This window comes from Musa acuminata, chromosome BXJ3-4 (assembly GCF_036884655.1).
Source record: "Musa acuminata AAA Group cultivar baxijiao chromosome BXJ3-4, Cavendish_Baxijiao_AAA, whole genome shotgun sequence".
Classification (NCBI taxonomy): Eukaryota; Viridiplantae; Streptophyta; class Magnoliopsida; order Zingiberales; family Musaceae; genus Musa; species Musa acuminata.
The window spans coordinates 35,756,478-35,777,984 of NC_088352.1; the positions used below are offsets into that span (position 1 = coordinate 35,756,478).

Below are 21,507 nucleotides of genomic sequence, written 5' to 3' on the forward strand. Positions count from 1 at the left end.
CTTATGCTAATTTCTGAATGCCAATTACACTAATAATTAATCTAAAATGTAATGAAGATTAAAAAATGCAGTTGTCAATTAAAATGTAAAGTATTATGCAAAGTCGAAGTTGTCAAACAATTTTAGAGAGAGAGAGAGCAACATGTAGAGGTTCGACCTCGTCTCCTCACTCTCGGCACGCTAAAGGTTTTCCAATATATTGAAATCCATTAAGAATATGGTATATCAGAAAGAGTGTAAGACACATTCTGTTGGAGGGATGGGATTGAGATTGAACAAGATATACTACGGATATATTTATGGAAAGCAAGTGCAGAGTCCAGTGTGGTTTGGATGGGAGAAATGAAATTGATCACATGAATAGCATTGGTTTCTACAGAATAAATGTTACTAACTCCCACAGATGGAGAGTGGAGATCACATGTTTCATTCAGCAAAGGATGTTTCGCTTGGATTTGCATCCACAAAGTGTGCAAGATCCATTATTTTAGGTGCCACACACCTAAAAAACTAAGAATGAGCTTAACTGAGCCAAAGATCCTAAAATTTTCAGGTTACATTGGGACATGTTACCATGTAATTTGCTACTCAAATAGACTTGGCTTGTAATACATTAAGCTTAACAGAGCATTATATTTCTTTGTTGATAGCAGTGATTGCAAAAGGCGCTCGGGCGCTCGCCTAGGCGCTCGGGCGAGGCGAGGCGAGGCCCGAGCGCCTCGCTAACGTCCCAGGCGGCGCGCTTCAAACAGGCGCCGCCTGGGCGCTCGCCCGAGCCCAGGCGCCGCCTGGGCGCTCGCCCGAGCCCAGGCGCTGGGCGCTTCGGGCGAGCGCCTAGGTAAACCAAGGCGACCGAACCAGAATTTTAGGTCTGGTTCGGTCCTGGTTCGGTTGTTAGTTGGTTCAATCGAACCAACTAAACCGATATAACCCCAACCCTAACCCTAACCCAACACTAACCTGCTGCCGCTGCCGCTCTCGATCCCGATCGCGAGCCCTCTCGCTGCTCGCGTCTCTTGCGAGCCCTCCCGCGAGCCTTCCCGCTGCTCGCGCCTCCCTCGAGCCCTCCCGCTGCTCACGCCTCCCGCTGCTCGCGCCTCCCGCGAGCCCTCTCGCCTCCTGCGAGCCCTCCCGCGAGCCTTCCCGCTGCTCGCGCCTCCCTCGAGGCCTCCCGCTGCTCGCGCCTTCCGCTTCCTTTCCCTTTCCTGCTGCCGCCGCTCGCCGCTGCTGCTGCCGCTGCCGCTGCCGTCGCTCGCCGCTGCTTCCTCGTTTCTCCATCAGGCTCAGTATACTCTTAATATTAAGTTTATTTGAATTTTGAAATGATTAATTTTCTGTTAATAGATTAATAATATATTTTTTTGATTTTAATATTATTAATTTTTATTTATTTAAAATTATTGTTATAATTATATTATATATTTTATAATTTAGATAATTTTAAATAATTATATTATATATTTTTATAATTATATTATATATTTTTTATAATTATATTATATATTTTTATAATTATATTATATATTTTTATAATTATATTATATATTTTTATAATTATATTATATATTTTTATAATTATATTATATATTTTTATAATTTAGCGCCTCGCTCCGCTCGGGCGAGCGCCTAGCGCCTCGGGCGTTTGTGGACCTTGGCGCCTTTTGGCGCCTAGCGTTTTTTAAATCACTGATTGATAGACAAAGTGACTGCAATCAGCTGTTCATACACATAAAAGAAAAGCTAAATCTTGGGTATAAAAAATGATTACCAATCTGATACACTACAGCATATCATTGTGAAAAACCTGAAAATATCAGTGTTTTATGTTGTGTACAGGTAAAACAGCATGGTGTAAACATCATGTTGAACTTCTGGTAACAGCTGGGTCAAGTAAAATAGTCTGAATCGGTTGGCCCGACAGTCAACTAAAAGTTCTTTTTTGCAAAGAGGCCATTAGCCGGATCCTTTTTTTCTCGCTTATGGTTCTAATTTATCCATCACTGATTGTATTCGTTTTAGTAATACAAGATTTATTTTCTGGAAAAAAAAGAATTTCAGGTAATAGCGATCCCTGGATCAATTATTGCAAGTTGTGTAGAATTATAACATCTGTTTTCCTATAGCTACGCTAGAAGGGAGGAAGTAAACCGTGACAAGTGAGATAGGTATAAGGTGGACTGCAATTGGCCTAGCTGATACTGTGTTGTGCTGTTCATGGCCTACTAGAGTGAACCTACATAGAGCAAGTTTGTGTTGTGGGATTTTGGAGAGCTGTAGCTGCTCCTTTGGTACAGCCTGTGAGCTCCTGTAATTGGAGCCCCAGGGGAAGAAAGCTAAAAGCACAAAAGAGAAAAAGGAAATCTTCTAGTAGTGAGCTTTTCACTTTGAAGAGGCGGAAAGAGTTTTGCATAGTAACCCTTGGGGACAGCAAAGGGCTGTGATGCCAACCTACTAAAGTTAAAGTCTAAACTTTAGTAGACAATGACACTGCAACATTGGAACTTAAGGATAAGTGTTACAGTGTCTTAGGAGAATCAGATCATGGTTTCTTATAGAAACTTGCTTTTTGTTTGTGAACAAACAGGTGGCTACGAGGCAGCTTTTATACAAAGATGACAAGTCTAGCAGTAAAGCTATGTCCTATGTTTCCTTTTCTTAGTTCTCTGGATAAAAGCAGAATTATTATTAGATGAGAAGTTGCTAGTTGAGTATGTTTTATGTTTTGAAGAGTACATTGATACATTTGATTCTTGTTAGCAAAGTAATATAAGTTGTTCTTGATATGTCTCTCATTGCCTCTTTTTGGTTTGTCCCGTTGAGCTTACTGTCCATATTTCTCAGTGGTTTCGGTAGATGCCTTGCTTCGTTACTGGGAGGGACAGTTTGTCTTGTGCTATTTTGGATTGTTTTCTCTGGTAATCTCTCTTCGAAATTTCCAAGTTCTTAGAGACAAACATGGGACCTAATAGAAGAATTCTGATTGCAGAATCCATAGTATCTCAGCCATCAATTTGTATGATGCCACAATTGATATCATCTTCTGCCATCGGTTGGTTCGTTGCCACTAAAGACCAAAGTGGATACAACTTGTACATCCGAGTGTAACTTTTGAAGGACATCACCGATCTCGACATATGATTGCCATCTTCTCGATCCCATTGTCAGCAGCATCGACTAATATGCCCTGTAGCGGTAGGCAAGCCATCACATCTGACCTTTTGTGTACTAGCAGGACAAGGGAAGAGACCACAGTACCATCGAGCTTGCATCTCATATATCATGAACCCCTTTCGATCTCCTCCTTACCTCCTACACTTCATGTACAACTCAAAGAAATCATAAACTAATTAAGTAGGTAACAAATGTAAGGCTAACAGAGATAGAAAACTTGACAATGATTCCATCGAAGTATCTTTGTCTGTATAGTCTTATAGATAGAAAACTTGACAATGGTACCAAGAGTTTATCATCCAACCCAAGACTGACTTCAATGATTGCAATTCCCAAAGTCTCTGGCAATTGTTTACCTTTTCCTTTTGGAAAGAATACTATGATTCACTTTATATTGTACACCGAGATGAGAAGGTATGTACTCAATTTGGCTTAATGACCTCAAAATTTACTTTCTTTTTAGTCACAATTGACTCCTACAGATTAATGGGTATTACTTAAGCATAGGATACGACCAAGAACCAACTGGCATCCACCTGGCTCGACCCCATCTCATCCCTGTTTGACGCAGTGTTTCTGAAGCCTGTGGGAATCCGATGAGTTGTAAAGGCCACCAAATCTTCAATGGGCTCACCTGTTTGTCTGTCTCCAGAGAGAGAGAGAGAGAGAGATGAGGAATGGAGGCTCACAAGTCTCCTATCCACATGTCTCATGAGATAACATGGTTGGATGGGGGCGAAGGGAGAGGGAAACGAACGGTGGACAGACACCGAACAAAGACACATGGCTGCAGGATTACAACTCGGATTACGACCCATCCCAAAGGTTGGCTGCCGACAGACCTTCGCTGTCAGGCTCGACATTTCGAATCCAATGCCCCACACACAATTGCATAGAAGGAACTCTACTCCGAGGGATCCAAAGCCATGGCAACGTTTTAAGTACTACTTGTTTGATCGCACTATTGATTCTTGGGGACCTCCGTGCCAACGATTTGATGGACGATTTTTTTGAAAAACCCTTCACTTGATTTTTTTTTCCTCAAAATATAACGCTTGTTTTTTTTTTTTGAAGGTAGTATCTCTATTTACTATAATTTCATAAATGTTCTTTTTTTCTCTTCTCACATGATCGTCTTCACCACCTTTGTCTCATCGGTATCGCTCGCTCGCTCATTGCCCATGCCTTATGCTTGTATTTATGCGATGTCTTTCTGTGTTTGTTAACTCTATCCCTTCTTATCGTTATAAGGCTTCATGCATGTCGTCTTTATCTATTTCTCGTACGAGGTCTATTGGCCTTATAATTTTTGTCCCTTTTTTACTCATCACTTATCTCGGAGTGTAGACGAGTGGGTAGGAAGGAAAGACATTTATAGAATTATAGCAAATAGGGATAGCATATGAGAAAAACAAAAATAATAAGTAATTTTTTGAGAAAAAAATTAAAAAAAATATTGTTTATATAGAAATCATCCATCTTTTTATGCCCTTGTGTAAAAAAAAAAAAAGAGATTACAATTATCTTAAAGTTTATTCTCCTCTATCACAATCTAATCTCTTTATAGAATAAAATAAAAAAGAATAAAGAAAAAAGAGAGGAGGGAAGATACTTCTTTTCTCTCGTTTTCATTATCTTGCTGCAGAAATCTAATGCCGCAACAAGAAAAAACATAAAAGCAAGATAGAGATGAGGTAGGAAGCTACGTAATCGAAGCACAACACGACACAAGCCGGATGGTATCATGAGGACATGACACCAAGCTTTCTCTGCCTCCACTTGTCCAACACAAGTGTGTTGGGGAAGAGGAACGACCCAAAACACCACCTCTAAATATCCACACCTCTTGATGTGGACTAATTACCAACACTAATTGAAATGTCCCCGTGATTGGTATTTATGTTGTCTTTTCCAACCCTCTCATCATCCACCGTGAAGTTGAAAAGCATATGCAAGTAGAACCAGATATGTCTTATCATAGTTGCCTACCTTAATATATATATATATATATATATATACATTATAATTGTTTTACTATTGTTAGATTCAATAGCTAGCATGTGAGCCTAAGGACAGTGTGTGGGTCAATGAATAGTGTGACCAACCACACCGCTCACATATTATTGTGGTGATGGCGACGTCAACATTATCATCTTTTTCGTTCTTAATTTCCTGAACCAGCCGACACCTCCACACCGTCACCATTAACTACGCCAACGGTCGCGTACGGCCCTCATCTCTGTTTCTGGGGACATACTTTTACCCTTTAGCTCGGAGGATTATAATATTTATTGATGGATTTTTATTTGTCGTCATATACGCTACTTATGGATTTATCGTCATCGTCGACAACACGTGTGCGAGATGTGGTGGTATAATGGGAGGTAAGTATTTTAAAAATGATTTAAATGAATTATTTTATTTTAAAAAATATTATTGAATTGAAAATCACCCCTAAAATTATTCCCATGTATGGGATATATATATATATATATATATATATATCATCCTAAAAAAATTTTATTTATTAAAATATAAACGAAAAGATTTTACCAGCTAAATTGATTTTTTAAATAAATTGATTAGTAATTCTGTTTTTCCTTTTTTTTATTTTTATGATAAAGGCGGATCGAGCGGTTCACGTTGCATCATGGAGTGACATCATGATGGGTCGGTGATGATGGCAGCTCACGGGCTCCACCGAACCGACCCAACTTCTCACGACCTACGGATCGACTCACATGGGAGTCGGGTCCCACCTGTTCTTTGCGGTCCACATCATCGGGCCCACCGTTTTGCAGAGGCCATGTGAAGGTCCCCGGGTGCGGGGCCCACTCGCAGCGTCGAATGACACCTCGCACGTGCGTTTTCCGTTACGATACGGCCTTCTGTTTCCGTTCTTAAATAACAGACCGCTATCCGTTACGAGTACATATACATATATATATAGGGAGAGAGAGAGAGAGAGAGAGAGAGACGCATTTGAGCTCTCCAACAGTCTCTTCTGTGTCGTTGCTGTGTGTGCGGAACTTGGTGGGATTTGGAGGCTCTTCTTTGGGGAGATGGGAGCCGAGGAGCCGAAGCAAGTGGAGGCGGAGGCAGCGCCGGAGCCGCCGCCGGCAGCGGAGGCGGTGAAGGACGTCGCGGAGGAGAAGGCCTCGGTTCCGCCGCCGGCCGAGGAGAAGCCCGACGACTCCAAAGCTCTCGCCATCGTCGAGAGTGAGAACCCCTCTCTGCTCTCTCTCTCTCTCTCTCTCTCTCTCTTATATTCTCTTTCCTACCTACATCTTTCTAGAATTATTTGCTGGTATATGGGTAAATTTTGGAAGAAAATCGATTTGGGCAAGCCAAAAATTGGTCTTTGCTGATGTTTGGAGTTGCCATGTTTGCATGTTGAAGTACTTCCTCTTTTTTCCCTTTTTTACAAGTAGATGGCGGGGTTTGCCATCTACTTGTCTTTTGCTTGTGTTTTAGTAGGAAAATTCATTTCGAATACGTGTCATGTGCTGATTCTGCAATTGCCTCAATTGTCGTTAGGAAATTGCAACTTTTAGGGCAGAGTCTTGGTTTATTTTGGATTCGGAAGCTGCGTTTTTATGATGGTTTTGGTTTGTAGTATTTACTGTGCTTAAAGTTCATCTCTTTCATATTTTTTAGCATGTAGTTGTTCTTTCGCCTGATTCAAGTAATTGTTGGGCTCAAGAGAAGTTTTTTCTTGATCTTTGTTTTTTTCCTTTTTCTTTTCGTGGTGATATGTCATTCTTGTCAGTGGAACTGAGTGTAGGTGAGATTCATGACTTCCAATGTGCTATTTGTTCGATCGTTACAAGTTGAGCGTCCATGTGGATCATTTGCTAAAATCCTGCCCGATTTATTGTGTTAGAACCTCACTCAAAAAAAGAAAAAGAACCAAAAATCTTGTGTTAAGCCAGTAAGTTAGAGAAACTTAAGGTCGTCGTCGTCGTCGTCGTCATCATCTCTCGCCGTCGGCGTCGTCATCATCTCTCTCTCTCTCTCTCTATTATAGATAAGCACACACTTGGTTCAGTATTATTCTTGCTGTACATTTTGGTTTTCTCTTGTGCACCGCCGGTTCTCTATTCTCTATATCAAGTACGGTAAAAAGGAATAGTTTTTTTTTTTTGTTGTGGCTTCCTATTAATTTTTTCCTTGTGATGGAAAATGAAAAAATCAACTAACCATGCTTTATTAATTCATAGCCTGAAGGAAGTCTGAGGATTATAGGTGCATCTTCCTTAATATTTCCTGTGTTTCAAAGTGTTTGCTTTTTCTGCACACTATTCTCTGAGAATTCCATATATTTTTTTAGTTATTCTGGTTACACCTACAATAATGCATGATTTTGTTCAGTGATTTATCTATAGTTTCTTTTCTAGTCCATCATTCCATGGTTTACGAATCACTTACCAACCCACCATATCATAGTTTGAATGGAGGCTAGATTTGTCCATCTACTGTTTTTTTATTGAAATAGTAAAATAAAACGAATTAAGTAACATTACTTCATTATTATTGTAGTTATTGCTTTTCTTCCTCAGTCTTTTGGGAGGCTATCTGAGAGGGAGTTCAGAACATGTTAGAAGTTGTTTCACATATTCTTTAAGAGTATCATCGTCTGATTCTATGAATTATGTGATGATAAGGTAGTTTGCTTTTAAGAATGTGGCAGAACTCACGTTGATGCATTTAGTAGTGTAAATAAGGAGGGAAATGGTTTACCTTCTCATGTCTTTAGCTCTGCCTAATGACCACCATTGTGCTGTCTTTACCATTAGATTATTTCTCAAGTAGGGTGGTCTAACATACTTCTTGCTGGACATCAAAAGATGATCCAAGCACGTCTCTTATATTATAATAGATCAAAAAACATAAATGAATGTTCGTACTGCTCTTTTATATCCTTTTAACATTTCCTTTGTCTCCAGAAGTTGAGGATCCACCCGCAGAAAAAAGCTCAGGGGGCTCAACCGAAAGAGGTAATTACTTAGAAATGTTTAATTTAATTCGATATTATCTTATAAACTAAGGCTTGAGGGAAGTGGATGTTCACATTTAATGTTACTATTGCAGATGCAGTTCTTACGAGGCTTGAAACAGAGAAAAGGTTGTCTTTAATCAAGGCTTGGGAGGAAAATGAAAAGACTAAGGCAGAAAATAAGTAAGTAAAAGAAGTATCAGATATCACTGGATATTAATTAATTTTGTGACCTGTATTGGAGTAAGTATATTTTGTAAGATTTTTTTTTAATGTCTAGTCATGTATATTAGTTGCTGCAAATTTCCTGTATGTTTGCTTCATGAATCTTTTTTATGCTAATCTATATCGTTGATTAATTAAGCAAACTTCTTTCTCTGGGTTAACTAAATTAATATAAACTTTGTCATCTATATTATTCAACATTGTGTCATGTGAATATGACATTTAGAGTTTTCTCCTTATTCTTTAAACTCATTTTTCTGATTCCTATGATGCTTGGAATTGAACAAAGAGGTTAGTGGCTTCTGAATGGTGAAACATTTCCTTAAAAACTTTAGTCATTCATGCAACATACTGGGGTTAAAGTATACATGTATCGGCCGTCATGACCCTGTTCAGTTGCATAAGAACTCATGCATCAAGGCTGTCAATGTCATTGAGGGTTGGTTAGCTTTCTTATACATTGTGGTTAGTTCATATGACACTCTAATGTGGTTGATTTGGCATGATTTCCTGGCATTGTTAAACAGAGCTGTCAAGAAGTTGTCATCTATTTTGGCATGGGAGAACACCAAAAAAGCAGCTGTGGAAGCTGAGCTGCGTAGGAAAGAGGTATTCTACTTCTTCCACATGCTGAGCTACCCAAGTTGTATATTTCCTTATATGTATATGGTATATTTTTCTAAGGTGCAATAACGGTCCACTTTAAGGAGAGATAAGTTCAAAAAGATTTGTATTTTATGATGCCTTAGAATAGCATTGAAAATAGTTAGGAAAGACAAATCACTGAAGACAGCTTACTCGAACTTTATTTTGCCAAATGAGAATAAAAATCACATATTTCATTCATGCAGTTCCATGATTTCATTAACTCTGATTAAGATGCTTTTGCCATCATTTGGTGATGGATGTGCAGGAAGAACTGGAAAAGAAAAAGGCAGAATATGCAGAGAAGATGAAGAACAAGGTTGCCTTGCTTCATAAAGAGGCAGAAGAGAAGAGAGCAATGGTTGAGGCAAGGCGTGGTGAAGAGCTCCTGAAGGCAGATGAGGTTGCCGCGAAATATCGTGCCACAGGGCTTGCGCCGAAGAAGCTTCTTGGCTGTTTCGGAGCATAAAAAAATTTGAATGCCTACAAAGATGAGAACTTAAGGCAACATTTACCCTATTCGGTGCTGTAATCCTGTTGTTCTATGTGTGTGGCTTGTAAAGTTTGATGTTCTTGTACATAATGTGACTTGCAAGAACAAAGACCGGTGAGTGCATAGTTGTATTCTTTATGTGTGTTGTGGATATTCTCATTCTAATTAAACCTGACATTTGAATCACCCATGACATTTATTTTTCCTTCACGCAGAACATTGATCTTATCATGCCTAAACTATGAAAAGGACCAAGATGTGCATACGCACGACAAGAGTATCGTGGTGCTGAGTGTTACTACCGCTAATGAATCGATGGCAGTGGAATCATGCTGTCTATGGTATATATATATATATATACACACACAATTATCTATTTTTTGTACAATTTTAACCACACAGGTCAAGGGCATTTAAAGGAAAAAAAAATCAACACTAAGAAGATGATTATGAATCGAAAAGTTAACCCTAGGAGGAACCTTCAACCATTTAATCTTGTACCCATACAATGGGCACACAAGTTTCCCTGTCATGGTCCTCAAAATATTAACACCAACTTCCATACAGTATTATTAATTCTAGAGCATGATAGAGAATGTCACAGCAGTCAGCACATCAATTCCTCAGAGAGATTTCATTGGCTGGCTCATTATATGCAACAGTTAAATGACTGAGGATTCAAGTTTAATTGCAAACATATACCCAAAGAAGGGAGAGTTGGTTACTCGAGTATTCCAAAGCATTCGAGCAGAAGCAACAGCTAAAAAAGGCATTTAATTTTGGCGGCTCATTTGCTACTTGGTGCAGGCCATAATACCAATCATCAGCTGCAACCGACTTATCACCAATATCAATATTTAGCAAACATAGTATACAGCCTAAGAATACAAATCATAAACATAAGCAGGGAGTAATGAGTGCGTATGGCATTGACCCAATAAAATGCTGAGCAGCTTATGGTTTAGGTTTTGGATTCAAGTGAAAACTTGGCACAAGAATCCTACTTTGCAAGCTCCACCAGCTGCATGCATTTGATAGGCAACATAAAGCAACAAGTATCTCCTTACCTGTACTTGGTTGACGAAAAAAGAATCAAAAGTACAAACAATTCAAAGCCTTCCTCCACCTGGGACCTTGGTGCGAGGAGAATCTAATACCCTACATGACAACATGCCAAGTCAATAACATGCTTTGAGGTTACCGATTGGGCATCAGCATATAAGTCTACAAAATAAGAGGTGATTATAGCATCCATTCAGACACCATCGACGTGGTGACAACAAGTCCTGTATATATGTGCACGGAAAAGCCGATGTCAGGTATATATACTATATACATGAAAACATACAAAGTTACAGAAACAGAAAATAAAATTCATTACAAATACACAAGCAGTTTAATAAAATATTTATATTACAAGTAATCATAGCTTGCTCATAAGATAAAGCAAGTTGCAAAATTCAGAACCAGCAAAGAATATCCAAGGCAAAGGGAATAGATTGGAAGACAACATATTGGTTCACATACATGATGTTCAGTAAGAGCAATAAGAGATTCAAAATTACATTTTAGTCACATTAAAAGCCAACTTTTGGAACATCACAGCCTTTGATGTGAATGACAATCAAGATAACTTCATTCTTACAGTCCTTTCAGACATGCCGAAACCATCTTAAATTTTTTCCCCCCATTTTATTCTCAAATCAGGGCTGCTTTTAGTCAAGATAGTTAAGATCAGTGGCATAATAGGTAGAAGAAGACCTAATAAAATTTTATTATAAAGTTAGTGAATGATCTAATTGTTCTTAGTTTAAGTAGTAATATTGTCCCCTATACAACAAAATAATGGGAAAAGATCTATATATAGCCAACCCCAAATGGACAGGACATTATGGCTTATTGTGGTATGTTTAAATGTCAATGTTAACAACATAATTAAAACTTACCCACTAACCAATGGAATATATAACAATAAAAACAAGCCACATGTCACAACGAAATTGTTCTTTTTTCCAGTATTGAGTTTTGTGTAATATTACAAAACTAACTGAATTGAGTGTGTTCAATCTCTCTTTAGTATTTGCAGTAAAGTCTTCTTGAACCTCCACTAGCTCTCCTCACACTACTAATTCTATTCAATTAACATCTTCTGATCATAATATCTGAAGAATTTATAGAAGGTAGACTCCAATAATAAGACTCTTAAAACATTACAATGAAAGTCCCATACAAATTGCCTCTTAAGTGACCTAAAAGCACTATCATCATGGACATCTTGTTCAGGATTCATGAAATGCACAGATGGGCAGAAAAAATGTACATTTTGCAATTGGCCAAGTAGAACCGTGATAATTTCAACTAGCTTTACAACTAATTTAAAGGACCAAAGGTGTACATCAAGTTAATTCAAAGTAAGAAAAAACAAAAGCGTCAAAGAATCCCATACTTGATTTACAGGATGTCTTCTTGTCATTCACCATGAAAAGGTAAGACCAGTAACTGTTACAGATCACCTGCAGTATATAGTCTGATCAATCTGCGGAGGAATCTGTTTTATTTCTGTGCCAAGTTCTTGCTCAATCCTATACCTGTCATCAGGCAATTTTTGTGTCAAGAAAATGATGAGGAGAAAATAAAAAATATGTACTAGCATCTTGAGGATTGGTAAGTGATCATACAAGTTAAAGCGATCCTCATAGGTGATAAGATTGACAGCTAAACCAAGGTGACCAAATCTGCCTGAACGACCAACCTGAAATTGTCCAACATCACCTGTTATTCTTGGGAAGTTTATTTCAAAATTAACCTTTTGTTTCTAGGATTGGTCACAGAAAAATTTAGACAGCACAAGCATGTAGCCAAGCAGAAAATAAAAAATCATGCTGATCAATTCAATTGAGATCTGCTAGGAGAAGCAAACTCAAGGCAATGATCCACCGAACTAGCAAAGTTGCTTAGTTTTCATTATTTTGGATTGGTAGCTCACTTAAATTTCTTATCTTTTTTCTTTCCTGAAGTGGTGATGGACTGACTATTCAGTGAGCAGTTCAAGTTGGCTGATATGTCCCAATGATCAACAAACACAATTAACAATATTAACATAAACACTAATGTGTCAAGTGTGTCAAGATCATACCCTGTGCAGATATGTCTCAGAATTCTTTGGAAAATCAAAATTGATGACAACATTAACAGCTTGAATATCGATTCCCCTTGTAAACAGATCTGCAAAGATAGGCAAATAAATGTCACAAGGAATGAAGGCATTTTAGTAGTGATGACACAAAATGACAACATAAACAATTTGGCGTACACACACACACACACACATAAACATCAACTTAATGAAACATGAATTAACACAGACATGCTTCGGTTTTTGTAACAAGTTGTGATATGTACAGGTTGCAACTTTTGGAGTCTTGCATTGAGGAATACTGAGATATGGTGAGTTGATAGCAAGTTCCAAGCAACAACACAGCAAAGTGGTCTTTACTTTGCCTAGAAAGCTTCAGTGACCTAGTTATGCAAAAAAAAATCCTCTTTGCATGTTAACAAGGGCAACAATGGTCCATCTAGATATCAACAGTGATACGATCACCTTAAGAGATGGGAGGTGCTCAGCAAGTCAGTTTAAACACTCACAGAGTCTGTTTAATCTGGTTGTTCAGTCGATGTCCACCAAGTTTTCCAACAACCATAGACTATGCCATGTTTCTCCTTTGCTTCCTGCATCAAACAAGTCGACGATTTCCTCAAACAGAGTTGTTTATCAATGGAAAACACCCGCTCTTTGAGATGGTGAGTCGATAGCAGGTTCCAAGGAACATCACAGCAAAGTGGTCCTTTCTGTGCCTAGACAGCTTCAGTGGCATAGTTATGCAAAGGCAATCCTCTTTGCATGTTAACAGGGTCCACAATGGTCCATCTAGATATCAACAATGTTATGAAACCTTAGTAGCTGGGCGGCGCTTGGCAAATCAGTTTAAGCACTCCAGAGTCTGTTTAATCTGGTTGTTCAGTCAACGTCTACCAAGTTTTTCAATAACCTATGGACTAATCTATTGTGTGTGCCATGTCTCTTTTGCTCCATGACTTAAAATAAGTTGACAATTTCCTCAAAACAGAGTTGGCTATCAATGGAAAACACACACACACACACTCTCTCTCTCTCTCCGGTTCACCTTCCTCTTTTTTCCCCTTTTCAGTCCTGGTAAACAAGATAGTATTGCTAAAAGTCTGAGATATTCTTTTCCTCCCTTGTATGTCAAGTTCAAATAAAGACAACCTTAATTTATATACTACATTGGTATATATCTATTTGACTTTCTTACTATTTATTTATCCTCAACTCCTTTGTCCTCCAACACATCACCTTTGACAAGCCACAAGAAAATTCAGGAAGTTTCTTGGACATGTTTTCTCAAATTTTGATCATCTACTATTGCCTACTATATTTAGGTCTGATGGAAAATAAAACAACTTAGCAATTGCCAATGGCAACAGCAAAGGTAGGAGTTTATAGAAGACAGTCTACTTGGCACCAATATGAAGAAGATATGTGATACTTACCATATGACTTATATGGTTGTGCTAGGTTAAGAAGTACAACAGGTGTATCAAAATACTGATACAAACTTCAATAGACAATAAAATGTTGTTCAACCACTAAAACATGCATGACCAGAAAAGTATGCATGGTTAGCATAGATGGGTTAAAGCACATGAAGCCCCATGTTAACCAGGCTCACAGCCACAAGGCCAGGGAGATCATGATCTTCGACAAGATATGACATCAACTGTAAACTACAGAACTACACAAGTCAAAGGCCACAAGTGTCACTGCTTGTGTAAGAACTGTATTCTTCAGTAAATAAACAAAGTTGCCAACATAGTTCTAACTGGTAAAACTAGAGGTCTACACGATTGATTAACAACTAAAAATACTCAAAACAACAGATATTGTACCTGTACAAACAAGATTCCTGCATGCACCATTGCGGAAGTCATGGAAGACACGATTCCTGTGATCTTGCAACATTTTAGCATGGATGTAAAAGCAAGAATAACCAAGCTCAGTGATTTTCTTTGCTAATAGCTCCACCCGGTTAACCGAGTTACAGAAAATAATGGATTGGTTAATTTGAAGCTGTCAAACAAAATAAAACCAATTCTCAGAACTATGGTGAACATTATCAATAGAGAAGTACTCTTAATTGAAGACAAACCTTTGAGAACAGTGTATTAAGGCAGTGAACCTTCTGCCTTTCCTCAACAAAAGCATAGTATTGTGTTATTCCCTTCAGTGTGAGTTCATCCATTAGATTGATGATATATGGTTTTGGAAGGTATCTGTCTTTAAAATCCTTCACCGTTACAGGGAATGTAGCCGAAAACATTAAAATCTGCCTATTGGCAGGAAGAAACTGAATAAGCTGTTCTATCGATGGTTGAAACTCAGGAGAGAGAAGCTTGTCAGCCTGTGAAGTGAGAAAATGTGCACTTTCCATCAGAAAAGAATATGTAGAAGGAAAAAGAATTAATAAAAATTGATTCTACAAATGTCACACAATATCCTCAGAAGCCAGAAGAAGTCATTAATGATTAAAACTGTATGTGACTCTGGCTTGTAAAATCAAATCAGATGAGTAGAGTTGACTGAAGCTGTAACCTTATATAACAACAAACAATCCTTCCTAAATAATTATATGGGACAACATGAGTAACAAAACATACAAAACACGATCTTTGCCATTATAACAAAAAATAAGTTGTTTTAACAATCAAAATGTAATCAATGTTCAACCTCCCATAAGAAACTAAATGCCAATGTTTCTATTTTCCCCTGCTCAACAAAAGGGGAAGAAGCAAAGCATATGTTTCCATAGGGTTAGGCAATCTTCACAAACAGACTCAACACAAGTGACAGCGCACTAGATTCTCGAACTAGAGGAAATCAAAGAAAAAAAGGAGAGGAAGAAATACAATTGTCATGATATTACAAGAATCAGAGACAAGAGAGATATGCCTGAGAACCCTAAAATATTTTAGGAAAAAATTTGTAATTTGCAACAAAATATGTTGCTTAAGTATAGGATTTCTAATACAATGTACTAACCACAAAGACCACATAAAAATCCCAATAAAAATAAAAGAGCTGGACTAAGAAAATATTACCTCATCCATAACAAGCATCGAACAATCCTTCAAAACACAAACACCTTTCTTTGCAAGATCAAGTATTCGACCAGGTGTTCCAGCAAGCAAGTGGACAGGTTGATATAAACGCATAATATCATCCTTCAAGCTGGTTCCTCCAGTGGTTACCATAACCTGAATCTTCAAATGTTTTCCTAGTTCCTTACAAACTTGTGATGTCTGAAGTGCTAACTCTCTTGTAGGAACCAATATGACAACTGAACATAAACAATTCATAGATCATCAGGTACAGAAAATAAGCCATGATACTCTTACTTTCAGAATATAAAATTCACAGGAATATGTTATGTGTGTTGTCTTCTTCATAAAAACTGCAATCTAGATCAAGAATGACATGTTAGATGCTATGTACATTAGATTTGCATGAGAAGTCTTAGTAGAAATGATGACCTTCATGAGGAAGAGATATCAAATTCAAAAGTATGATAGTCAAGAGAACCCCATGCATGGTCTTTGTGACAAAGAAGCAACAACCAACAAGTACAATAGATCAAATTTAAATAAAATCTTTAACACAGAGGAGAAACGTCTGCAATAAAAATATAAGAGTAATGAGAAACCTTGAATGGCATTGTGATCTTGGTCAATTTTTTCAAGTGCAGGAATACAAAATGCAGCTGTCTTCCCAGTCCCATTTTTGGCTCTGGCAAGAATGTCACTGCCAGTGAGTGCTATGGGAATGCTTTCTTCTTGAATAGGTGAAGGCTTTTCAAAACCCTTCTCATATATCCCCATAAGAAGTTCCCGCTTTAGAAAATAGTCTTCAAATTCATTTCCTTTTGTTGCAGTCACATCCTGGCAAATACCAGTCCAACATTTTTATGCATCACAAAAAAAGGTATTTGCTAGCCAATAGACACTACTCCAAGTAATTATAATATGATCATGTTCTACTTAATTGACAGATGAAGATTGTTACAACTTTACAGAAAGTGTTTCTTTAACAATTAAAGCAATGGAAAATGAGTGTGACCATAAAACTTTACAATATTCCTATAATCATTATAAAACAAGGAAAGCAATCATATATTTTATGTTGTGATGATAATATATTAAATCTTGAAAAAAAGAAACTACTATACATTATGACAAATATTTTATAATACATAAACTTAATAACATAATATTATAGATACAAGAGTACACAATATCCTTGTGAATATAAATGTTATAATAAGTAGTCATGTTTTATAATAGATAAAAAGATCAATCAATCAACATCCTTAACCTATTTATTCTCATGGAAAATCAAAATACAAAACAGCACTTTCACAAATAATAATGGCTTTTGGTTGAAATTCTTTAGTAGACAAGTAATTTCTTCAATCACAACTAACTTCTTAAAGGCAGAATTATTCCCTTATCCTATTCATAAAAAGGCGTAATAATTTACCTCTGTCTTGTAGCGTGTATCAGGAGGTGGCATCTTCAACTGTGCTTTCCAATCCTGTAAACTGAAACCATCAAGGTCAAAATTAATTTTTACAAAGCACCAATATATGTTAACCAAATTTGTAATGTAAGATATTTGTGTCTCAAGTACACTGAAAAAGCTAACATGAAAAATATGACAAATCAATCACATAAATATTAAGTTCCCAGTAATGTAGATATTTTTTTGATGCATCTTTTCAAGATATTAAACAAGCTGGAATCAGGAGATAATTTGTTTTAGACGCAACAAATACTCATCATCATGCCGAATTGCTGTACATATAACAAGAAAATTTTCTCATTGTTCTCAACAACACAATGAACGCAGGCCAAGTATTAATCCAACATCAAAGACTGCCAGAAGGTTGCCACAAATTAACCCATAAAATCACTGTCACTTAAATACTCAATATTGGTTTCTTCTGCCACGCCTCTACTATTTTACTTGAAATACAAAAAGGTGTCTTAAAGCAGTGATTTTCTCCCAAAGAATTCACTGGATCCATTAAATTTAAATTTATAATATATCATAAATATCTTTCCATTTAACTCCATCAAATAATTGAATGCATGCACTGGCATTCTCAGGAAATGCATGCAATTGACTCCCTCAAATTACTGAATCATGTGTTGGCATTCTCCGTCCTCTGTCAAATTTATAATCAAAGGAAACAGAAAGTAAGGCTGCTTGTTTCACTAGAAATGTAAAGCAATTCTAAACTTGACTTGTTGAACACGGTTACATGTAATGTAAGTCCAGATCAAGTGTGACTGTTGGTAAAAAGATCAGCATTCAGACTGAAGTTCCAGTGACTTAACTTTAATAAAGTTGCAGAAGGGAATGTGGGGTTGGTTTAGTTGAACTAAATCTAATTAGTTTAGTCTGATTTAATTTATTATATTTGAGTATGTGGTGTAGGCTTCACATTGGCAGGAAATATGAGATTATGTGCCACATATAGGAAAAAAAAAGCCAAAGCCAAAGCCTAAGGACTTTTCTGAAGGTGAATTTCACTTCCACCTTTGCTGTACCAGAAGAGCTGGGCACCACTTTAACAGAACAAAATGCCCCTCAGTGAACCAATTGGTCAAAATGCCAATGAATTTAGACAGGTCCTTTGAGCTGAAGGAGAGTACTTCAGACCCATACTAGCATAGCTTATGTCCTACACTGCTGAGAATGATATTGTTTCTCCTTTCAAGCACCAAAAGGTCAATATGTTAGCAAAAACCCAGAAGGATAATGCCATCAACTAATGTTAAAAAGATAAGTGTATGCCTCATATGGAAGAAAAAGAAAGAGTTAAAATAGAAGACAAAGACTGAAAGAAAAGGAAGTGAATTTCTAGGCATAAGAAAGAGTTCCTTATGGAAATAAGGGTTTCTCCCTTGTAGCTCTGGAGATCTCTCAAGTAATGGAAGATTAAAAAAAAAGGGGCTAGAACAAACAACTTCCGTCTACCAAGGATATTGACTTTAACAGTCGGGTTTTCGAACATCCCTAACTTGCAAAATTACCACCGAACAACAAACACAGTAGTACATCCTTCTGTCAAGTGTTAACTTAATGCAAAACATGACGTACATTTGCGGTCAAACAGTGGGCAAAACTTTACCGTTTTCCCAAGGATTGGTGACCATTAAACAAGAGATGGTTCTACGTTGACCAAAGAAATTGCACTCGTTAACTAAAACAATTATCCAAAAACTAATTCATCCCATTCTCCTAGTTCCAAATATGCAATAAGAAACGGACTCGAAGAGAACCAACACTGCGAGAAGGTAAAAGACAAAATTACGACAAACTAAAACCCACAATGTCACGCAAAGATCCTTCCTTACGTTTTACCTGGTGTCAGAGGTCTCAGGTTGAACTGATTTCACTACGTCGCCAGAGCCAGAATCGCCTCCTAACTGATTCCTTCTCGACCATTGCTGCTGCTGGAAGTGCTGGTTCGGCTGGACTTGCACCGGATTTCGCTGCACATACTGCTGTTGCTGTTGCTGGTGGTGGTGTTGGTGGTGAGAGTTCCTCGAATAGAAACCAGGGTTTGTGCTCGCGCTACCCCCTCGGCCGTTGCCCATTCCGGGGGGAGGATATCTACCCCGAGGGTTCATCTCAGGCACCAAAAACGATTCTCCTACGGGACGATCGGTGAACGAGAGCAAAAGAAATCGTAGCGTAGTCCCTGGGAAAAGCAGAGTCGCCGATGAAGAAGGGCATAGAAAGCAAGTAGGAAAGCTAAGATCAAAGCTAGGGTTACTAATCGGAAAGAAAACGGAAAGAATCTAAGCGAAACGGGTAGAGATTGGACCGATTCCGAGCCGATCGGGAGGACGTCTGCAGCTTTACAGCGGAAGAAGCTTTAACGTTCGAGGGATTACTCCGACAAGGACGAAGCGTCAAGAAAATTGGCAGAAGGGAGGGTCGCGATTGGAGAAGAGATAGAGAGAGAGAGGGCTTTTTTCCGTCCTTGCAAAAACTGATCTTTTGTTCTTAGGGCAACGACATGGAATGGAATTACCGTGAAGCCCTCGAGTCTATAACAACAATAAACGTGGAATATTAAGATATCCAAAAGTGTTATTTGGTTAGACTTAAATCACCTTTTTAATCTTTTCTCGAGTGACGGGATCTTTCAAAGACTTCACGTGGATCGGATTCGGATGTTGTCCGATAAGCAACTATGCGTCCGAGTCCGCTCCAGCCGTTACAGGTTGGCCCGGCCGGGTTGGGTCCACGAACGTGATTCGGTTGAATGCGATGTATAAGTCTGTGCGGGCTGATTCGGTTCAGATTCAGAACCCGGTTCAATTTGTGATTCGATATGGTCAATTAAAATAAGTGGCTTGTGCCCAATTAAGAAGCTTAGGTAAGGAACGATCCTAAGCTTATTTTCTTTTGGGATTAAGGAAATTACTTTTACATGAAATGAGTCTATTTTAGCCCTTCCTTAAATGCTCGATAAAGAATATTTACTGGACTAATGTTTTAGGAAAAAACTCTTAATTTTGCATATTTTTCATAAAATTTCTAAATTAGAAATTTAATAATTCAGAAAATATCAAAAAAAATTCTAAATATTAAGAAATATCCAATTCAAAGATTTCATAGAAGTTTCAAAAGATTTGGACCTATGCGTTACACTATTTTTTATTTGACCTCAAAAGATTAGTGTATCTATCTTATATTAAGAAATATTTTTTGTGAACCAAATTTTTATCACAAAATGTGGACCTATTTAGAAGCTCAGATATAAAAAAGCATTGCATGGATTAATCTTTTGAAGAAAATAAAAAAAAAATGATACATTGTTCAAATTTAAATAATTCAGAAAAATATCTAATTTTTTTTTTAATTAGAAAACAGTGACATCTGTCCATGTGGATATAATTCAAATATTTTTAAAAAAATTAAATGATTTATACTAGCCTTTATATGCGATATACTATTTTTGATTTGACCCCAAAAATAGTATATCGCATATTAAAAATATTTTCTTTAGATCAAATTTTTATCATAGAATGTGGACTTATTTACAAGCTTAAATGTCAAAAAAAGCATTGCACGACCCAATTATGATTTGGTGAAAATGAAAAAACTTGAAGAAAATAAAAAAATAACATGTTATTCGGTTGTTAAATAATTTTTAAAAATCAAAATAATTTCTTAAATTAGAACATTAGTGACATATGTCTATCTACATCTAATTCAAAGATTTTAAAAAATTTAAATGATTTGGACCAATTAATGTATGTGATATACTAATTTTTTTATTTGACTTTAAAAATAGTGTATCATATATTAAAAAATATTTTCTCTTGATCAAATTTTTATCATAAAATGTGGGTCTATTTAGAAACTCAAATGTCAATGAATATTACATGGATCCATGATATTTTGGTGGAAATAAAAAAACTTAAAGAGAATAAAAAAAGACACATTTATTCATATACTGAATAATTAAAAAAAAATCTCTAAATTAGAAAAATAGTGGCATATGTCCATCTAGGTCTAGTTAAAAGATTTTATAATAATTTTAAATGATTTAGACTAGTCCTGATATATGACATATTTTTTTCAAATTGACTTAAAAAATAATGTATGGCATATTAGGAAATATTTTCTATGAACTAAATTTTAACTATATAATGTGGATCTATTTAGAAGCTCAAATCTAAAAAAATATTGCATGGATCCATCATAACTTGATGAAAATAGAAAAAACATACAGAAAATAGGAAAATGACACACCGTTAAGTTGCTAAATAATTCTAAAACATTTACTAAATTAGAAAAATAGTGACATATGTCCATCTGGGT

At 37.0% G+C, this 21,507-nt stretch overlaps 2 protein-coding genes across 4 annotated transcripts; one reads left to right on the forward strand and one right to left on the reverse strand.

The window, feature by feature from the left end:
- Positions 1-6,134: 6,134 nt before the first annotated feature.
- Positions 6,135-9,716, forward strand: LOC135635273 (remorin-like). The gene is made up of 5 exons (XM_065146245.1): positions 6,135-6,390; positions 8,118-8,168; positions 8,263-8,350; positions 8,920-9,001; positions 9,306-9,716. Exons 1-5 carry the CDS (start codon positions 6,234-6,236, stop codon positions 9,504-9,506), a joined length of 579 nt encoding a protein of 192 aa, XP_065002317.1. The 5' UTR covers positions 6,135-6,233; the 3' UTR covers positions 9,507-9,716.
- A 625-nt stretch (positions 9,717-10,341) lies between these two features.
- On the reverse strand, positions 10,342-19,694 carry LOC135635272 (DEAD-box ATP-dependent RNA helicase 8-like). 3 transcript variants are annotated; one of them, XM_065146242.1, is made up of 11 exons: positions 19,499-19,692; positions 19,033-19,372; positions 17,143-17,203; positions 16,310-16,544; positions 15,708-15,946; positions 14,759-15,010; positions 14,499-14,679; positions 12,667-12,755; positions 12,209-12,282; positions 11,977-12,118; positions 10,342-10,688 (listed from the first exon to the last, which is right to left on the reverse strand). In XM_065146242.1, the coding sequence occupies exons 2-10, from the start codon at positions 19,299-19,301 to the stop codon at positions 12,040-12,042; spliced, it is 1,479 nt and encodes a 492-aa protein (XP_065002314.1). In that variant the 5' UTR covers positions 19,302-19,372; positions 19,499-19,692; the 3' UTR covers positions 10,342-10,688; positions 11,977-12,039. The 3 variants fall into 3 exon arrangements, with proteins under 3 accessions (XP_065002314.1, XP_065002315.1, XP_065002316.1); XM_065146243.1 differs by having other exon boundaries at positions 10,342-10,816; XM_065146244.1 differs by lacking the exons at positions 10,342-10,688; positions 11,977-12,118; positions 12,209-12,282; positions 12,667-12,755 and adding an exon at positions 12,944-13,259 and having other exon boundaries at positions 19,499-19,694.
- Between the last annotated feature and the right edge of the window lie 1,813 nt (positions 19,695-21,507).

Excerpts from the sequence above, each read along its gene's own strand:
- LOC135635272 (XM_065146242.1), bottom strand. The coding sequence starts at position 19,301 with ATGAACCCTCGGGGTAGATATCCTCCCCCCGGAATGGGCAACGGCCGA. Across the intron at positions 17,204-19,032 it reads CCTGAGACCTCTGACACCAG|TTTACAGGATTGGAAAGCAC; the intron begins GTAAAACGTAAG and ends TGATGGTTTCAG. Across the intron at positions 12,756-14,498 it reads CAGGAATCTTGTTTGTACAG|ATCTGTTTACAAGGGGAATC; the intron begins GTACAATATCTG and ends CTATCTTTGCAG.
- LOC135635273 (XM_065146245.1), top strand. The coding sequence starts at position 6,234 with ATGGGAGCCGAGGAGCCGAAGCAAGTGGAGGCGGAGGCAGCGCCGGAG. Across the intron at positions 6,391-8,117 it reads AGCTCTCGCCATCGTCGAGA|AAGTTGAGGATCCACCCGCA; the intron begins GTGAGAACCCCT and ends CTTTGTCTCCAG. Across the intron at positions 8,169-8,262 it reads AGGGGGCTCAACCGAAAGAG|ATGCAGTTCTTACGAGGCTT; the intron begins GTAATTACTTAG and ends TTACTATTGCAG.